The sequence below is a fragment of the Leptinotarsa decemlineata genome, unplaced genomic scaffold (genome assembly GCF_025532065.1).
Source record: "Leptinotarsa decemlineata unplaced genomic scaffold, Ldec_3_MD MMD2_P_RNA_scaffold_4, whole genome shotgun sequence".
Classification (NCBI taxonomy): domain Eukaryota; kingdom Metazoa; phylum Arthropoda; class Insecta; order Coleoptera; family Chrysomelidae; genus Leptinotarsa; species Leptinotarsa decemlineata.
In genome coordinates this window covers 4,109,180-4,129,685 of record NW_027412531.1, presented here as the reverse complement: position 1 = coordinate 4,129,685, position 20,506 = coordinate 4,109,180, and the positions used below count along the sequence as shown (strand labels likewise).

The 20,506-nt window shown below is 34.6% G+C and overlaps 1 protein-coding gene across 2 annotated transcripts in view; it reads left to right on the top strand.

Annotated features, from left to right (window-relative positions):
* The window catches only part of LOC111514833 (peptidoglycan-recognition protein LE), a 142,451-nt gene that overhangs the window by 102,816 nt on the left and 19,129 nt on the right, over positions 1-20,506 (top strand). For both annotated transcript variants that reach the window (XM_074186694.1, XM_074186693.1), the window contains exon 4: positions 10,516-10,776. In XM_074186694.1, the coding sequence (XP_074042795.1) occupies positions 10,516-10,776 (261 nt within the window). The remainder of the gene's footprint in view (positions 1-10,515; positions 10,777-20,506) is intronic.

Here is a 20,506-nt window from a genome sequence, read left to right as displayed (position 1 = left end):
TAAAATCTGTGAACACTGCGATATTCATTTCGACTCTCTAAACGCCTTGGTATCTTGTATCACTTTTAATTACACTATAAATAACTTTTATGTCAGTACTGTTACATTGCATGATTTGTAATTTTTTGTGTTGTATACTCAATTTTCCATTCCTCTTTGAAATTCTACTTATACGAATATTTTATATATACTTTGTGTTAGCATTTACTTTTATACATTTCTTTATGCCATTATTTTTAATATTTATTCCATATATACTCTGTAATAATAGCATTTCCTGTAACTGAGTAGTCCTGTTGGAAATAAGTCGTTTTTTTATGTGGGTTTTCCTCAAACTCAATCATCACATCTAATTTCAGTTCAACACTCATCGCATTGGCAGCTGCTTTTCTCATCTGTCCAACATGACCAAGCTCGCGAAAATGCTTCTTTATTTTGATTATTGTTCTCTGAGATATGGGTAGTAGGAAATTTTTCATGAAATAGGCGAGCTACTTTCTGTTGTGTTCGGACTTTATATCCGTAACCAATCATTTGTAAAACTGTTATTTTGTGCATTTCCGTTTATCTAACCATTTGTCAGACATGAAGTTAACGAACTTCAAACCTAAATTAAAATACTGACAACTGATATTGTAACATACAAGACAAGGCGTTTTAAACTAACGTTGCCAGGGAAATTATTTAGAGATTTTTAAAAGATACCGTTCAATAAGAACATTGCTATGATTTTTGCTTACTTCCTTATTATCAATACCTCAACATGAAATAAGTTTTGAGTTTATTGCAATAAGTTTTGAGTGTAGTTTATTGAATTTCGGTAAATATTTGATTATAATTTATTTTATCTTAATTGTTGCAATAAACTTCAAAGCGATAACATTTCTGAATAGAGAATGAGGAGGCCTTTCAAACGATATATCACAAGCCTATACTTTCTATTTGAAAAATTGGGGGTTATACCTGTCATTCAACGGGGGTTGAAGGTAGGTGTAGGATTTCTCCGTTGAATTATGTCAAATTGTAATTTAAATTTGACGTGTTTTCGGGATTTTGTTAAAATATGTACCGTAACCGAAATATTGAATTTATTCCGTTTGGCTTTTACACACTGTATATGAAGGTTTCCTTCCTTATACGAGGAATTGGGCGAATTTAGGATATGCGATTGGTTGGTACCTTGTTTATCAGATGGAGTGATGACAAATTTGTTGTTTGTCGTTCGCTTCAGTTTGGTTAGAGGAATGATACTTTGAAAGGAATTCGATTTTTAATTATGGAATATCATTAACTTTAGGTTGATGATGGCCATTACCTTGCACTGACGAGAGGCCAAATAGGCCGAAACCGATCTGAAAGTGTGCCCGTTCCTATAATTGAAAATTGATTCCAGCAGTTGTATCGCCAACAGCATATGCAGAAAATACTTCTGTGAAGATTCCTGCATTGACGCATTTCGTGGTAGTAGCCAGGGGAATAGTTGTTTTTTGATAGGTGTCAGTCCATTAACCTACAGTGTAGGTAAGTCGAGACTGGCCCGAACAAATAGTTTTTTCAGTTAATTTGACAACTATTTTTGTTTTTCACAGAAAGGTATCGCTTTCCTTGAAGTTACAGTACTACGATGTGCATGACTATTTCAATGTTTATGATTATCACTCTGTGTTTTCCATGGTTTCATACTTCATTCCTCTATCGTTATCTATAAAAAAATTGTAACAATGTCTAATTTGAATATAAGTATTTTATTTCCAGTGAATACAAGCGCGCATATTTATGACCCAAGTAATTATGAATTATTGTTGACTATTAAGTATGTAGCATCAATATAGATGTAGCGATGAAAAAAGTATCTTAGACTTTTATTCATACCTTCCAAAAGTAACCAGTTTCGAAATATCAGGATTCACGTAAACCCTAAGTAGTTAACTTTTCCACTGATAGCAGTGGTGAACAAAGCAGAAATAACATTATAAGGAATTTCAAAATTTGTGTGAAAACTAGTGGGCTCATTAGTTCGATAAATACTAGTAATATGTTTTTTATAAACAGTATAATTCAATGTTCAATTGATGCCTACATGAAAGATATCAACATTGGTATTTCGTGTACGAAGGGTGAAGGGTTCCCCAAATGAAGCTCTGGCAGAAGTGGTCACGAAGTCATCGGATAGATTGGTAAACACATTTTCCTTAAACACACAAATACAAGAATTTGCTTCTCGATTCTTGGGTTACGAGAATCAAGATGCTCAGGAGATACTTCGATATCTTTTACAAGGTTACACGAGAATTATAATATGATCTGTGAGGAGCCTAAACACATTTTGGCAAAAATTGATGAAGAATTGAACAATGAAAGCACGCACGATCCTTGGTCTGGATATACAGTGCATTTCTTTAATGCCCCCCCCCCTTTTTTATTTTTTGAACGGATCAACTCAAAAAAAATTGGGATAATGAAATAAATGCCTAAATATTTTATTTTGAAGTGAAATTGACAGATGAAACTTTCAAGATGGCGTCTGGGCACCATCTGAGAAAAAAATTAAATGGAAAGGGGGGTCTTGTGACACACCAACCCTAGAATATAAAGTCAATATCTTCACCTACTACGAAATGGCGGAACATTTAATAATTTCCTGAAGAAAAACACATTAATATCGATATTTATAGAAATATTTCTTTTTATCTGCCATATGACAATTTCAACAACCCGATAAAGTTCGTCAAGTTATTTTTTGTTTATGAAAACGACAAAAAATGTCAGTACGACAATGAACATCACTGTTCAGTTAGAATATTCTCATTTAGTTGTCGGTTTCACTAATAGAAAAATACCACGTCAACAATCTCTGAAATGGTCAATTCTCGTTCATTGGAAGAAAACATTGAAGCGATTTTCATTTTCGGTGCGACGCGTAACTTTGACGAGACCGAAAGTATTTTCAATGAACGTTTTCCGAATCGTCCTATCTGTATAAAATATTTGAGGGAACTTGTATCCAAATTCACAACTACCGGTAGTGTAAGTAATAAAAAGCTCCCAGGTCATCCGTCCATTCCGGAAGAACAGCAAGTGCAAATAATTGGTGAGATGGTAGTAAATCCTGAACAGTCTACTTATTCTGTCGCGAATGTTTGTAAGGTGTCTCCTTCTACTGTGTGGATATTTTTGAAGAGGAATAGGTATCATCCAAACAAAATTAAAATGGTACACCAATTAACTGAAGATGACTCTGATCGAAGAACAGAATTCTGCGAAATCATGACGGAAACCAATGCAAGGCATCCTACCTATCTCCATAATATTTGTTTCAGTGACAAATGTACATTTTTTAAACGGTAATGTTCACAGACAAAATTACCGTTATTGGAGTGACACCGACCCTCACGTTTTCCGGGAAACACATACCCAATATCCACAAAAAAATTCACGTTTGGGCAGGAATATTGGGTAACCATATTGTAGGACCCCTATTTATTGATCAAAATTCAACAGGGAAACTGAATTTGAGTATGCAAGAAACTACTGTTAACCCTCTCATCACTGAAATCGTCGAAGCGAATCCTAATGAATTATATATGGATATTGTATTTTTACAATATTTTACAATATTGAAGTTAACCTAACGTTTTGTACTATCAAAAAGACACTTAGCCAAAAATTCATTTGGTTTACCCCATGGTTGTAAGGGGTAGAAAACACAACCCCTAAAATGTATTTCCAATGTAACTTTTTGTCTTATTATTTGTTTACCATTTTAAAATGTATTTCCGATAGCCTGTTTCATTCTAAACCCATTTTAATAACAAGTGAATTATTAAAGTAACAAATTAAGAGCAGAACAACAACACACAATTAGTATAAATTAAATTTCGAGAATTCACAAACTGACAGCGTCATACCAATTTAATTGTCACTATCGCTAATCGCGACCTACTAGATAGATTAGTTTCGTATTTTCGCATTTGTGACGATGCATCTCTGTAGTTGTTAAAATATGTAAAATAATTTTTTGCAGCGAACTGGTTTATTTTGGGCAAAAAACCCAAAACAAATAATAAGACAAAAAGTTACATTGGAAATAAAGCTATTGCTCATATTTTCGGACCTTTATCTCTATTTTTCATGTTTTTAAACCTCATAATTAGACTATAGTATACTATTAGGTATTGGTCCACCATCGTTATTCATAGTATTATTGTGTTTACTTATTTCTACACTCTCATAGGCATTCAGTTGCCTGTTGTTGTTGACTTGTCTAACTAATCTTAATGAACTGAAGTCTATGGAATGGTTATGTTGCAAAATATGATGTCCGACTGCTGATTTTTCAGGTCTTCCATATTTTAAGTGTGCTAAGTGTTCCTTATATCTAATTTCAATAGATATTTTCATCTGTCCATAATATTTTGCATCTCAGTTCTTACATTCAATTTCGTAAATTCCAGACTTTTCCGAATTCTCGACTTTGTCTTTTGGACTTCCCAAAAGTCTCTGTAGTGTATGAATTGTTTTAAAAACCACCTTTATATCTAGTTCCTTGAAAATCTTCCCAAAGTTATTCGTGTATTTGTGGTATGGAACTGAGATATATTTATCTTGCTTTTTGTCCTTTCTAAAAGTCGAGATTTCGTTCATTCAACTTAAACTATTTCTTTCTTATTATGTTATCTATTGGCGTGAAGTTATCCACAGATATTTGGCCACACATGCCGACGTAGAGGAAAATAAAAATCTGTGGTGGGGATACAAAATTATTAGCATCCGTACTAATATATGTGGCTGGAAATACCTATTCACTATAGGTTGAACGTGAAATTATTAAGACTATCTGGTGTTTAACATTTTTATAGAGTCTTGAGTAGATTGAGGCGTTGATAATCCTTTTCTCATCAACAATACAGATTTAGGGAAAAATGAAATTGAAAATATTAGACTTACTTTCCAATACCCCATATAGAAATGATATCCAATGGATGTGCGTCCATCAAAATCACTCAACTTCCATAGTTTCTTGAGAAGATTAACTTGGTGATAACAGTTTTCTTGTCATCTAAACATATTTCGAAAAAGAAATTGTTGAAACAATCAGACTCATTTTTTGAGATTCCTTGTATTCATGAAAATCACACAACTCTTAAAGAATCTTGAATAGATCAACACAGTGGAAACCGTTTTCTTGTTACCCATACAGATTTCGAGAATAAAATTGTTGAAACGATCAGACTAACTTTTTAAACCCCTTGTAGAATTGAAACCAGATGATGTGCGTGCATAATAATCGCATAAGTCTCATGGAATCTTAAGTAGATTGACGTAGTGATAACAATTTTCTTGTCACCCGAACAGATTTCGAAAACAAAAATGTTTAAACAATCAGACTCATTTTTTGAGATTCCTTGTAGAATTGCAACCAGAAGATGTGCGTTCATGAAAATCACACAACTCTCATAGAATCATGGATAGATAAACACAGTGAAAACCGTTTTCTTGTCACCCATACAGATTTCCAGAAAAAATATTGAAACAATCAGACTCACTTTTTGAAACACCTTGTTGAATTGGAACTAGAAGACGTTCATGAAAATCACACAACTGTTATAGAATCTTAGGTAGATCGTTTTCTTGTCACCCATACAGATTTCGATAAAAAAATTGTTGCAACAAACAGACTCATTTTTTGAGATTCCTTGTAGAATTGGAACCAGAAGATGTGCGTTCATGAAAATTACATAACTGTTATAGAATCTTGGGTAGATCGATATAGTGTAAACCGTTTTCCTGTCACCCATACAGATTTTCAGGAAAAAATATTGAAACAATCAGACTCACTTTTTAAAACACCTTGTAGAATTGGAACTAGAAGATGTGCGTTCATGAAAACTACACAACTGTTATAGAATCTTGGTATATCGATATAGTGAAAACTGTTTTCTTGTCACCCATACAGATTTCGAGAAAAAAATTGTTGCAACAAATTTTTTCTCGAAATCTGTATGGGTGACAAGAAAACGGTTTCCACTATATCGATCTACCCAAGATTCTAGAAGAGTTGTGTGATTTTCATGAACGCACATCATATGGTTCCAATTCTACAAGGTGCTTCAAAAAGTGAATTTGATTATTGCAACAATTTTTTTCTCAAAATCTGTATGGGTGACAAGAAAACGGTTTCCACTAGGTCGATATACCCAAGATTCTATTAGGGTTGTGTCATTTTTATGAACGCACATCTTCTATTTCCAATTCTACATGGTGTTTTAAAAAGTGAGTCTGATTATTGCAACAATTTTTTTCTCGAAATTTGTATGAGTGACAAGAAAACGGTTTTCACTATATCGATCTACCCAAGATTCTATAACAGTTGTGTAATTTTCATGAACGCACATCATATGGTTCCAATTCTACAAGGTGCTTTAATTTTTTTTTCGAAATCTGTATGAGTGACAAGAAAACAGTTTTCATTATATCGATCTACCCAAGATTCTATAACAGTTGTGTAATTTTCATGAACGCACATCTTCTGGTTCCAATTCTACAAGGAATCTAAAATAATGAGTCTGATTGTTGTATAATTTTTTTTATCGAAATCTGTATGGGTGACAAGAAAACAGTTTTAACTATATCGATCTCCCCAAGATTTTATAACAGTTGTGTAATTTTCATGAACGCACATCTTCTAGTTCCAATTCTACAAGGTGTTTTAAAAAGTGAGTCTGATTGTTTCAATATTTTTTCCTGGAAATCTGTATGGGTGACAAGAAAACGGTTTTCACTGTGTTCATCTATCCATGATTCTATGAGAGTTGTGTGATTTTCATGAACGCACATCTTCTGGTTCCAATTCTACAAGGAATCTCAAAAAATGAGTCTGATTGTTTAAACATTTTTGTTTTCGAAATCTGTTCGGGTGACAAGAAAATTGTTATCACTAGGTCAATCTACCCAAGATTCCATAAGATTTATGCGATTTTATGCACGCACATCATCTGGTTTCAATTCTACAAGGGGTTTAAAAAGTTAGTCTGATCGTTTCAACAATTTTATTCTCGAAATCTGTATGGGTAACAAGAAAACGGTTTTCACTGAGTTGATCTATTCAAGATTCTATAAGAGTTGTGTGATTTTCATGAATACAAGGAATCTCAAAAAATGAGTCTGATTGTTTCAACAATTTCTTTTTCGAAATCTGTTTAGATGACAAGAAAACTTGTATCACCAAGTTAATCTTCTCAAGAAACTATGGAAGTTGTGTAATTTTGATGGTATTGGAAAGTAAGTCTAATATTTTCAATTTTATTTTTCCCTAAATCTGTATTGTTGATGAGAAAAGGATTATCAACGCCTCAATCTACTCAAGACTATAAAAATGTTAAACACCAAATAGTCTTAATAATTTCACGTTCAACCTATAGTGAACAGGTATTTCCAGCCACAGATATTAGTACGGGTGCTAATAATTTTGTATCCCAACCACAGATTTTTATTTTCCTCTACGTCGGCATATGTGGCCAGAAATCTGTGGATAACTTCACGCCAATATGTTATCTACAACACCCCTCGAGAAACCGTTAGTGACTGGCTGCTATTTCCTGTATTGTACGTTTTTGTTTTGTGAACCTCTCATTTGTCAGAGGAAAAGTCAAAAGACGATCCACTAGAAAATTTAAGCCAGCACGTTTGTACTGTTTACAGTAATGTGAACTGTCAGGAATATACCTGTACGTGTTGGTTTCCTTTCTAAATACAGCGCCCTCCATAATGGATCCTCATTACCAAAACGTCAAGAAATGGAAGTTGTCCTTTATTTTATAACTCATGATTGAATTTTATTAATGGCGTAGGTGATGGGAAAAAGCATAACTTTGTTGGCGACCGTACATTGATCAGACCAAAGTATTATTTTGCAAAACAACCGATCTCTTCTTGAATTTATCAGAAACCAGTAACTGAAAACTAAGCTGTTTTACTTTCAAATAATACAGAAATCATTCATCTCCTGACAATACATAGATCCACCACGTTGATATACTTTGAATATTTACTGATGTAGAAAAATACGACCAAAAGTATTCTGAAAAAGAGTTAAAAAATGGGGGAGACTTAAATTAGCTTCTTCTCAATGACAATTAAACTTGTATTATACCTAATCATTGCAAACAAATGCCACCTCATACTTTTTGCATTAGAAATTATTTCTCAAAGTTTAGAAGGTATGTTGAAACACTGAATTAAAATTTGCCGTAAATATGGGTGTTATGTAGTCAGAATTATCAGATACACGACTACTCACAGATAAAACAAAACAATTTGCATTATTCGGGCTTACTTCCAAAAGTATTTATATAATTGACAATATGCAGAAATCATAAATCTCATTTTTGCACACATCACAAAAAAATTGATAATTCATAACTATTTCTCAAACTATGTTCACCAGGAATATTTTAGTGATAAATTGTTCATTGCCAGACAATATTGGCTAATCCTGTTTGTTCGCTTACTCAATATACTATTCAATACTTTTATATGAATTATCTGGTCTATTGAAACAGATGCTTGATAAAAGTAATTAGTTATTCAATTTCATTATCAGTTTTATTTAAACATATTACAGTAAGGATGTATTAGGTTGTTCCAAAAGTTTTGTCCGTTCAAATTTCATGTGTTGGTTCATATTTCAATAAATATTGAATCTACTGTTTCGTGATATACAGTGCATTTCTTTAATGCCCCCCTCTTTTATTTTTTTTATTTTTCAAGTTTAACAACTTCCTATAAAACAGACAATCCTTATTATATTAAAATTTCTTTTTCATTTAGTGAATTTATAAATAATTTTCAGCTTTCTCAAAATTATGTTTTCAGAATCATCAAAATTACCCATCCCGATTTACGAAACCAAAGTTTGTCTAATTTCAGTAAAATTCTGATCCAAAATTCTTATCCTAAATCTTTAGTAAACAGAATTTTATTTTGTGAAAGAACAAACTTTCAAAATAATAATGATTCATATTGAATCACTCCCATATATTCAAGAATTGACACCAAAATTAATTAGTGTATTCAGAAATAATAACCTCAAAATATCTAAAACAAATGTCAATTCTATATCTAAATTATACAGTAAACTAAAAGCTCCAATTTCAAATAAACAAAAATCCAATTTGGTATACAAAATTTTTTGTATGGATTGTTCTAAAACATATGTACGACAAACATCTAGACCTGTAAGTAGTCGCATCAGTTCCCATAAGAGCGACTGTAGACGAAATGTTAATTCTTGTGTATTAACAGAACATGTTAATTCGGAGGATCATAAAATGAATTTTGAAAATCCAAATATTTTAGATAGAGAAACCAATACAACTGAAAGAATATTTTTGGAAATGATACATATTAATAACGAAGAACATTCAATGAATAAACGAACTGATATTGATAGTCTTAGCAAAATTTACACGTACCTTCTGAAATATGATAAAGAAAATAAAAGATCTAGTAATTCGAGTATCATTCAGAATTTTCCTACTTGACATTGTCAGTCAAGAATTTTCATCAACTGTCATTATTTAATGTTTTTCTATCTGTTTTTGAAACATTTAATATTTTATTCTCACGTTAGTAAGTTCTCATAACATAACTAATTTTCCTTTATTTTGAGTATTTCAATATTGAATTCTACAAAAAGGATTTGAAGCTTCCTATCTTCTATTAATTATCTGCGAGCGCTTTCGACAGTTGGTAGTACTGTCATCATCTGGCACTCCTCAAACTGAACTAGTCATATATATATATATATATATATATATATATATATATATATATATATATATATATATATATAAATATAAATAACTTACATCAATAGTAAAATACTGAAAATAAAGGAGAAATTAGTTGCAGCATTCAAAAATATATATATATATATATATATATATATATATATATATATATATATATATATATATATATATATATATATATATATATATATATATATATATGTGGTCACTTATTAGAATGTTTGAATTTTCAGGTTTATTAATTTCCATTGCTTCTGAATGATTCAGTTTTAAACCTTTATTTTCTATGTGTAAAATTTCGAACTCTCCGTTAAAGATTTGATTTTTTCTGAGAGATGATTTGAATATGTTGAATTTGTTTTATTTACGTAGCTCATATGATGTTCCTGAATTCGATTCCTAATTTATCTGTCAGTTTGACCAATATATATATCTTAGGACACGTTCCACACTTTAATTTATATACTTCTGATTTTTCGAATTTGGATGTTTCATCTTCATTATTTTCAACTATTTTTCCGAATGTATTACTTGTTCTATGTGCAATTTTATTATCTCGTTTCCTCAAAAATGAAGCCACTTTTTCCGTGCTCTATACGTTAAAGCTCTATAATTTTATAGACGACCTATGTAAGATTATAGAATATTGAAAGTGATTATAATAATAAATTGGCAAATTAACAATTTTCATTCCTCTTTTCAGATTCAAACGAAACAATCAATGCAAAGGTGCACATAATATCCAGATTCACGTGGCTCGCTCAACCTCCCATTGAACCAACAGATCCTCTCAAACTTCCTGTTTCGTTAGTGATAGTTCATCACACTGCAACTGAAGTGTGCTACTCCAGAGCTCAATGTATTTATCAAACTAGGCATATCCAAACCTTCCACATCGAGAGTAACGGCTGGTCGGATATTGGATACAATTTTTTGATTGGAGGTGATGGAGACGTATATGAAGGTATGTTTTTTCCTATTCAAAAAGCAAAATATATTAATAACAAGATAAAATTATTAAATACTCGTAACGTGTTTGGAATTATCTACACTGAAAACATTGTTAAACGTGGAAACACGTTCGGATATAGCATCAAAGAAATTAGTAGAACTGTAGAAAGCCTTGCCAAAATCAAAGGGTATGTAGAAACTTCCACGACGGCTTTCTTTCGGGTTAAAAATCAAAATCTAACCAAAGCGTTGCCAGATATAAGCAATCAAAAACTCAAAATGGAGGAAATTTCAAATATTTCGCCAAATTCGCATCTACAGTGCTAAAATGACTCTTATATATACTTATAACAATTTTCAATTGAAGGTGATTCATTAGCAACGTCGCACTTGAAGTGACCAACGAATAATCCTCTTACCAACTCTGCAGAGGCGTACCAAAATAATGTTTTCATTTATTTAAACACATAGGTAATTACGTCAAAATTGTTATAGTAGGTGGCGCTACCTGGTGTCAATAGTAAAACTGATTACATTTTCTTATTATGCTTAATACAGTATTTCAAAAAACAGAAAAATTTACAAAACAATTATTATGTTTCTTTCATATATAAAGAGAATTACAAAGCAAAGAAATAATTACCTATGTTATGCTTATGAAGTTTCAGAATCCATTGACTCGTCCGAAGAGGAATCCCCAGTCACGCTTAAATCTATTATTATTTGGTTGAAAACAGTCTCTACCATCTCGTCCAGTCTCCACATTTTCTCTTCTTTCTTGATCACATGGGCTACAGCATTAGCCCAATTTTCTTTCCGTATCCGTTCCATTGCGAGTTCTAATGAACGTTGGACATCAGAAATTTTATGTCACGAGCTACGTAACCCTTAATTTGAGCCCAGATCAATTCTATCGGGTTTAACTCGCAATGGTAAGGAGCGAGTCTCAAAATAGTGATTCCTTCAGCACGGGCTATTGTATCCACCACATCTGTTTAAAATCTGTTTTTCCGTTAATCAGCTATCGCTCCCATACGAACGACAACTCTCAGAAGTTGAGAACTTGTGAGAGCTGAGGACTAACGAGGTCTTACCTTTTAACGTGTGATTCCTAACACGGTTGCAGAATCATCCCAGCTTCAACCAGATAAATTCTCTCGAGAAAAATATCTGGTTGAGGCGTGAATCGAACCCACGACCTTCCAATCGTGAGTCGGGCGCACTACCACCGCGGCCAATTCTACTAGCGATATCTGTCACGATGCTGTTTAATGACACTCATAAGCTCGGCTTCGACCATGTCCTCGGAAAATGGAATTCCTTTTTGTCCTAACCAACTTTGCATGTCTGATTTTCTGGAGGTCATAGTTGGCAGCTGTTCTACTGATCGGCTGTGATATCGTTATCCATTAATATTACTGAATTTGGCTCGACTCGTGAAAGAAGGGATTCAAGCAATCCTTCAAAGTGTTGGGTATCCATGTCTTCGTGATAATCCCTCGTTTTTTTTTTATAAAAAAATTTATGCACTATCGTCTAAAAAGCCACCCTCACTACCTATATGGGCGACAATTAGTCATTGCCCTTTACCTGTTGGTCCGCCTAACCCTGTTGATAAACCGTCCACAAATGCTTCACGATAACTAGTTACAGTAGTATCTTGCCAGATCTTAGATACTGTGTGACCAACATTCACCCACATTCCGTCCAGATAATAAATATTTTTATGAGCAGAACGCATTTCTTTAATAGAGCGAAGATATCTCCGTCGCCATGAGACTATATCTTCTCTTTCTATTGAGACAGATTTACGGGATCGTTTTACATATATAGTATTTTAAATTTTCTTTTATTATTTTCCTTAAAATCTCTTTGCTCATTTTTGGAATGAGATCATCATTCATTACCTTTGTCCTAATGGGTTAGAGGGTTGGCGCTTTATTTTCAAAAAAGAAAGAATGAATGGTATAGCGTACAAAATTTTTCTGGTACCTACTCGTCCAATTCAATTTTTTTTTCTACCACGACAATGCACTTTTGGAGCTTGCACAATCCCAGTCACCTTTTTTTTTTTCACATACAACGCGTTCAATTGTCGACACGGATAAATGAACACTGGGCTACAGCTTCCACTGTACGGAGTGTATTTTTCTTAAATTTTCATACACTCTACAGACAATCTTTTTTTTTTCTAACGACATAAAATTCCGCTCTCTTTGTACATTACTTGGACCTGCTACGGCATCCATCTTAATACTATAAAAATAATAAAATTTAATGATATTATTCAGCTATTTCTCAGTTATTTATTTACTTCAAGAATTATTTTGAAGTTGATGTATTTTGAAAAACACTTTATTGTGAGATTTTCACTAGAACAGATTAACAAATCCGCAACACGTGTTTCGCTGCACAATAGGTTTTTCAAGCGTGTTCACTAACAAACTGAATTCTACATACATTGTGATTTATATATATTTTTTGAAATATTACTATCTACCTAGAAACTAATAATTTTCTAGGAACTAATTAATGACAGTTATACCTGATTTTAACGAACATTTATACCGGAGTGTAATGACTAGGTCCACTAATTATCTCACAATAAAGTGTGAATGTGATGAAAATCTATGATAATGTATTTTGAAAAACAAGTATGGGAATATCTATCTTATATTTTAAAGTTAATAAATATAACAGTCTATTCAATGAATATAATAAAATATATTTAATAAATACAAAACAAAGTCACCTTCACAAGAGGGCGCTTCACAAGGACGCTTGATAATAAAGAAACCGAATGACTAGTTATGACATTTCAAGGACGCAAATATAATAGACCTGCGAAGTGTTGATCAGTTTACCGATGTTTCAAAGTATTTAACGAACTGGTTCACCTATTCGCTCGTACATCCTATCGATATGCAGAAGCTATCTTGTTACGAAGAGCAAATTTTATGTAATCATCCTACTTTTCAATTATTTGCAATGGCGATGCATAGACAATAAAAATGACCCCGGTAAGAATTTAGTTCTAACATTTAACATTGTTGCCGTTAGCTCTCAGTTCAATTTGTATATGAGTTAACTTCAATTGAAAATTGTTATAGTATAGTGAATTTACTTTTCTATACTTCGTTTATATCAGGCTTAGTTGTTTAGTTCAGGTATAGCCGAAGTAACCGGTATTGTGCATACTGGAAGTGACGGCGCTCCCAAAAGCCAAAGAAACCAATACAGAAAAATAAAGTCACTGTCAACTAGTCCACGTGGACTGAAGAATTGGCTATTCGTATTGGATGATTTTTACTAACCGTGTTTTATGATTGGTTGAAGAGTCATAAAATTAAATTTGTAGTCATGTTACGGTGACGAATAGCATGTGGGGATGAGTATCGCCGTTGTGTCGTGAATGTTTAGTTCAGAAACTGATCGCGATTTGAGTGTTGAAATTCGATATTGGTGGAGTTATAATTTCATATATCAAGTGAGTTGTTGGCAGGAGAGCTAGGAAAAGGTGTATTTTAGATTTAAAATATATTGATAGGCGAATGATAGCAAAGGTGATCAGTATTCATTTTAGAAACGGATTGTGTTTTTTATATATAACTTTCCAAGGCAGTTTTGAATTTTCTTATACCATTTATAGTTTTCAGGCAGAAGGTTGAAAAGTTTTTTTCAGCTGTGCACCATGAGACACAATTTCAACACTCAGATGATTTTTCAAGAGAAGTGGTTATTTCTTTTGTTAGGTCTAAGATAGCATTTTCAGCATTAGAATTGTGTATAAAGCCATATTGACGTTCTGTTATAACATGACGCTTCGTGAAAAATATTAACAGTCTACTTTTGATGCAGTGTTCCAAAATTTTAACTAAATTCGATATAACAGATACGTTTAACACAATGACAACGTTGATTTGAAAAGATATGAAACAATACAGAAAATTAATACAGGCTTAAATATTTTGATTTTTTAAACTACCGCTGAAAATAAATTTTATAGAACTCTCCAATGATAATAAAGCGGAGAGAGTGAGAGGTTCGCCTAAGTACCATTTCGGTTCTCCTGACGAAAAATTATTTGCTATTAATTCTGACAGTCACATTCTCAAAATTTATCATCCATTTGATTATTCTACAAATTATAAATATATACATAGTTGAGTGATATGTGACTAATGTATGGCCTCGTGAAGTGGAAATGATATCATTTAACCACATGATTATTTTATTGTGTAAAGCAATGAATTTACAGTAAATATAATATTTCGATTCATAACCAGATGTTACTGAATACAGATTAAATACAATTGAGAGAGCCAGAGAGTTGATGCTTTGAAATTTTTGGTGATGTTGATAACTTTTTAAGAAATATTTAGTAGTTGTAATGGCTCAATGATAGAATAGAATAGAATAGAAATTTATTTATATTGAACAATAAACAAAATGGTTTCCACTTACATGATGCATAGTTTTTTTTGAGTTCCTTACATACAGTGCCTTCATTTCAAAACTTCCCAGCTCTAGTTCTTCGTTTAGTAGGGAGAATCAGCCATAGGCAAAAACACGTCAATTTAGATATCGAGGGGGAAGTTTGAAACCAGTGCCAGTGGTATTTTAGGTTCAACCCCCTTACCCCTAGTTACCCCCACTTAATAATTTTAAAGGCACCTCCTATCTTGTAACACATTATTTTAAATATCTCAAAAATCCTCACTCAACCCCGTTTAGAAAACTGAAATTGGTTGATCCGTTCTCGTAAAATAGGACAAAAAGAAAATTAATTATAATGAAAAATAAAATAATAGCTATTTCAATTAAATGAATGTACCTTACTTTATTAGGTATTCAGAATGTTCACCATTGATAGCTAAGCAAAAGTACGATCTCTTCTCGACTTCCCGTCGGACTTTTGTAAATGTTTCGTTATTAATTTATCTGCATGTGTCACTAATCCTGTGTCTTAGATCCTGAATGTCCTGCGGGGGTGTTTTGTATACCATTGTCTTCAAATAACCCCAGAAAAAAATCCAATGGCGTTAAATTCGGAGATCTTGCTGGCCATTCCAGAGCGCCTCTTCTGCCAATCCATTTGTCAGGATACCGTTGATCGAGCAACTGTCGAACATGCAATGCATAGTGTGGCGGTGCGCCGTTCTGCTGAAAATGTGAATTTTGTTCAGTCAAGAGCGGATTGTCTTCTTCACCAACTTGGCGTTCTGAGAACTGTGTTATGAGTGTATCGATTACATTTTCCAATAAGTTTAAATACAATTGACCAGGTAAATTTTCTTCAATAAAAATAGGCCAATTATTTCGTTTCCAAGAATTCCGGTTTATTACTTGTGGAAATTGCGTATGATCCTCTCGAAACAAGTGTGGATTTTCATTATCCCATTATCTACAGTTATGCTTATTTACAAAGTAATCAGGAAAAAAGTTGATTCATCACTGAAGCACATATTTTTTATTAGATTTGGGTCATTTTGAATTCTCGCAGTCATTATTCCACAAAATTCAATTCTCCTATCATAGTTATCCTCCCTGAGTTGCTGAAGAATACTGATTTTGTAAGGAGAGAACTTGTTTAGTTCTTTCTCTTCAAATTTTTGAATAAGGTCTACAGTCTAGAACATATCGGTGACTCACATTTTGGCCTGCATGCCTTTCATTAAAAACCCGGGCACACTCATCTTCAGCTTCATAAATAAAAATAATTTTAGTTCTTTCCTGTAAAGTGTACACTATCAAGATTTCTATTACTGTCAGTGCAACTGACACCACTTGACTAATTCTGATAAATGTTTTCACTATTTCATTGTAACTGAAGCCAAGAAGCAACTGTGTGCCCTTGTCTCACTTTCAGTTAAAGCAAAAAACTCTGTGTAAAAAAGAGACATAAACATACCGTTATTGAGTCAGTGGTAGCGGTTCCATAAATTTTTGTATTTTGTTATAATTCATTGTCTTTTTGCCCTATTTTATGAGAATGGATCAACCAATTTTAGTTTTCTAAACTGGGTTGAGTGACGATTTTTAAGATCATTAAAATGATGTGTTACAAGATAGGGGTGCCATTTGAAATAATTAAGTGGGGGTAGCTAGGGGTAAGGGGATTAAACTGATTTTTAACTTCCTCCTCGATATCTAAATTGACGTGTTTTTTGCCTACGGCAAATTCTCCCTGCTAAACGAAGTCCTAGGGGTAGGAAGTTTTGAAATGAAGACACTGTATAGTATTCATTGAGTACCATTGATACAGTTAATATCGATATAAAATATAACAATATAGAACAATAAATAATAAAATGACCGTAAAAAGATTCAGGCACATTTGAGCATTCGGAGGAGTTGCCCCTCTGTAATACTGAATATATCCAGTTCAAAGTTCCTCACCATTCTGTTAACGGTTTCGAGACATTGTTGAAGAGGAGACAAATTGTTTGAGACACGAAATAGATTGTCTCACCTTCTCAGTTTTACGTCAGGTACAACAAAATTAATAGTATAGAGAATTTCAGGTTCTTTCAGTTTTCTAAGAATGTTACCAACAAAAATCACTTCTGAGGATTCACGGCGGTCTTTCAATGGTTGCATATTAAATTCTTGTAATTGGCTAGAATACGATATAAATAAAAGCCAGACATTGTGTTTTCTGAAAAAGAGTGTTCTTAATAATCGTTTCTGGACTTTTTCTATGGTATCAGAATATAAAAAGGTATTTGGATTCCAAATGACACAACCATATTCCAGCTTAGAACGAACAATGGAGTTAAGAGTAACAAACAAGTATCGTGACTGAATTCACGTCTAGATCTTATGACAAAGCTCATTTTTCTATAACATTCAGATTCAATGTGACGAGAGAAATTGAACTCACCAGTAAAAATGATCCCAAGATCTTTCATCTCATTGATTCTGTGTAAATTGGCACTATTATATGCCTATGCAGGTGTGAATTGATTTAAACATGTTTGAAACCCGTAATCAATATATAGAAGCACGAAAAATATCTAACCAAGGTGAAAAGAAACGCAAAGTCAAAATAAAATCAAAGATTATTCATTAAATCGTTTAGTGGATAACCTTTCAACTGTAGCTTTTTTTCCCCTTATTCAAGCTCATGGGACGATAGAAACTACTCATCAACAAGAGAATGAATTTCCCGCTGTTTGTACTGGAAAGGAAATAAAAATGTTTCGTGTGAATATAGTCAAAATAATTCTGCTTATTCTTAATACGGTTAAGGCAACAAGACATGCAGGTTCAGGTTAGAGTAAATGGCTCTCTGTCCGACAACAGTGGACGCCGGAATGAGAATGGAGGAAGAAAGGATGGGGAAAGGATGGGCGTATAAAAGGAGAGGGGAGGAATGGACCACAGGGAATGAAAGGATCACCTGGCTCAGTAGTGTGAATGAAGCGGAGTCAGTAGCGATAGAGCGGGTGATTGGTATGTGGAACAGGGAGGAGAACCTGAGGGTTGTCAGCGACTCTGCTATGGCAGTTGAAAGAGTGAGTGCAGGAAGAGTGAGGAATAAAAGAATAGCAAAGATACAGAGGATGATTGAGGAGAGGAGTGAGAGGGGAGTGCGTACCCAAATCGTATGGAGGAGGGGGCATGAAGATGGTAACATTGGAAATGCGAAAGCTTACGAAGAGGCCCACAACGGGATGGACAAGGAGCAGATCACTCTGCACGTAAGACAAACATATAGTAAATTAGAGGAGAGGAAAAGAGTGAAAGAGAACATTAAGAGAGAATGGCAGAGGGAATGAGAGAGGGGAATGACTGGGCGACTGTTTTACAGATTCTGTAAAACAGTCGGGAATGAATCACTAGATCTGTCGCGGAAGGCGATCCAGCTTCTCACGGGACATGGGAATTTTCCGGGATACCTGGCGCGATTCAGTCTGGGACCGGAGGTTCTCTGCCTATGTGGGTATGGGGAGCCGGAAACGGCAGAACATGTGATCGATAGATGCATGATAGGTGACAGGATTGGATGGCGCGAGTGGAAGGAAAGAATGGAGAGGGAAAATGGGGAAATGACTCTGAGGGATGAAAACGGGAAAAAGAACGAGTGGATAAGGTTCGCGAATGAATGGGCAGAAAGTGTGGTGAAGAATGAAAGGGAATGATTTAGGCAGGTTACCAGCTCGATGGAGAATCGTGGGTAGGTCATCAGTGGGTAGCGGGACGGATATGACGGTCAGGGCTGGACACATGTCTGTTAAACTGCAGGAATCCGGCATATGAGGAATATTGTAAGCGAAATGGGATATGGGGTGGGATATAGAATTGATTTTTATTTATATTTACTTATTAGGAAATATAATTGAGTAGAATATTTTTGATCTTGTTTTTGGTTAGTTTGGGTCACTTTGATAAGACAAATAAAATACATAGATGTACTAGAATTAGAAAAATGTTTAGTTTGTAAGAAATGTAATGAGAATGTAATAATTTTATTTTTTGAAAATAAAGAAATGGGTCTTCTGCCCCGCTGATTCGTCCCATCGCATTGGCGTCGTTCTGCGGCGGTGATGCGATGGGGGGGAGAGTATGGAGGAGTAGGGGTTCCCTTGACAGGGGTGGCGCTAGACAGAGGGAAGATGCCAGTTGAAAGGCCTGCGGGCTGGGGCAACCATGGCAACGGCATTATTCATGTCCGACAACAGAGAGATCCCCCCTGGAGTGCCACAGGGGGCCGTGCTTTCACCGACGCTGTATTCCCTGTACACCAGCGACCATCCGAGGTCAGAGCGTGTTAAGATATCTCTGTACGCTGATGACACGGCTCTCCTCTCATATTCCATGGGTCGGGAGCTCGGCGAAGTCTACATGCAACGTGCATTGGACGACCTCGAGCGCTGGTACCTCGAATGGAAGATCCGAGTGAACCCGGAAAAACTCAGGCGAGAACCATGAAAAGAATGCTATCTTTTCCGGCTAGGAAAGTGAAGATCTCTGGAAAGGAGATCGACTGGCAAGCGCGGGTAAAGTACCTTGGTCTTCAAATAGACCGTAGGCTCACCTGGAAGCCGCACATCACAATCGTGAAGGCAAAGATCGAGGGTCGGATCAAAAGTCTGTACCATCTGATCAATACACGTTCCAAATTAAGCCTAAAGAACAAAGTTACAATCTATAAAACGATGTTCAAGCCTGTCATCATGTAGGTATGCTTCATGCTTCTGGGGACAAGCGGCTCATCTAATATCTCCATTCTGGAGAGATTGCAAAACACGTTAATACGGATGATTGTGAATGCTTCGTAGTTCGTACGAAACGAAGCCATTCGCAGAGATCTGCAGCTGCCTTCCATTCAGCAGTCCATTCAAGTGAAGAATCGGCAAGTCTTTGATTGCGCAGAAACCCACGATAATCCGTTAGTTAGAGAAGCTATAGATTATGCTGTATACGACTTCTCCCGATCTAGAAGGCCCAGATACTCTGTCGAATGAGGCCCTCAAGTCCCCTTTAAAAGATGAACAATATCTTTGTCCAAACACCCCAGCCAGGCAGAGGTCCACCGTGAAGGGAGGGACTGATGTTTGAGGACATTCATGCCGCCATCTCATGATCAGTCTTGACCTGTTTGTCCTCCTGACAAACATCAGCCGAAAGGGTAAGGGAGCCAAGCTCCAACCTGATTGAACCAAGATGGCTGTCGGAAGCTGTCACAAGTCCAGACTAGGGTGCACATTCTACAACCTAAATCCAAGATAAGAAGAAAT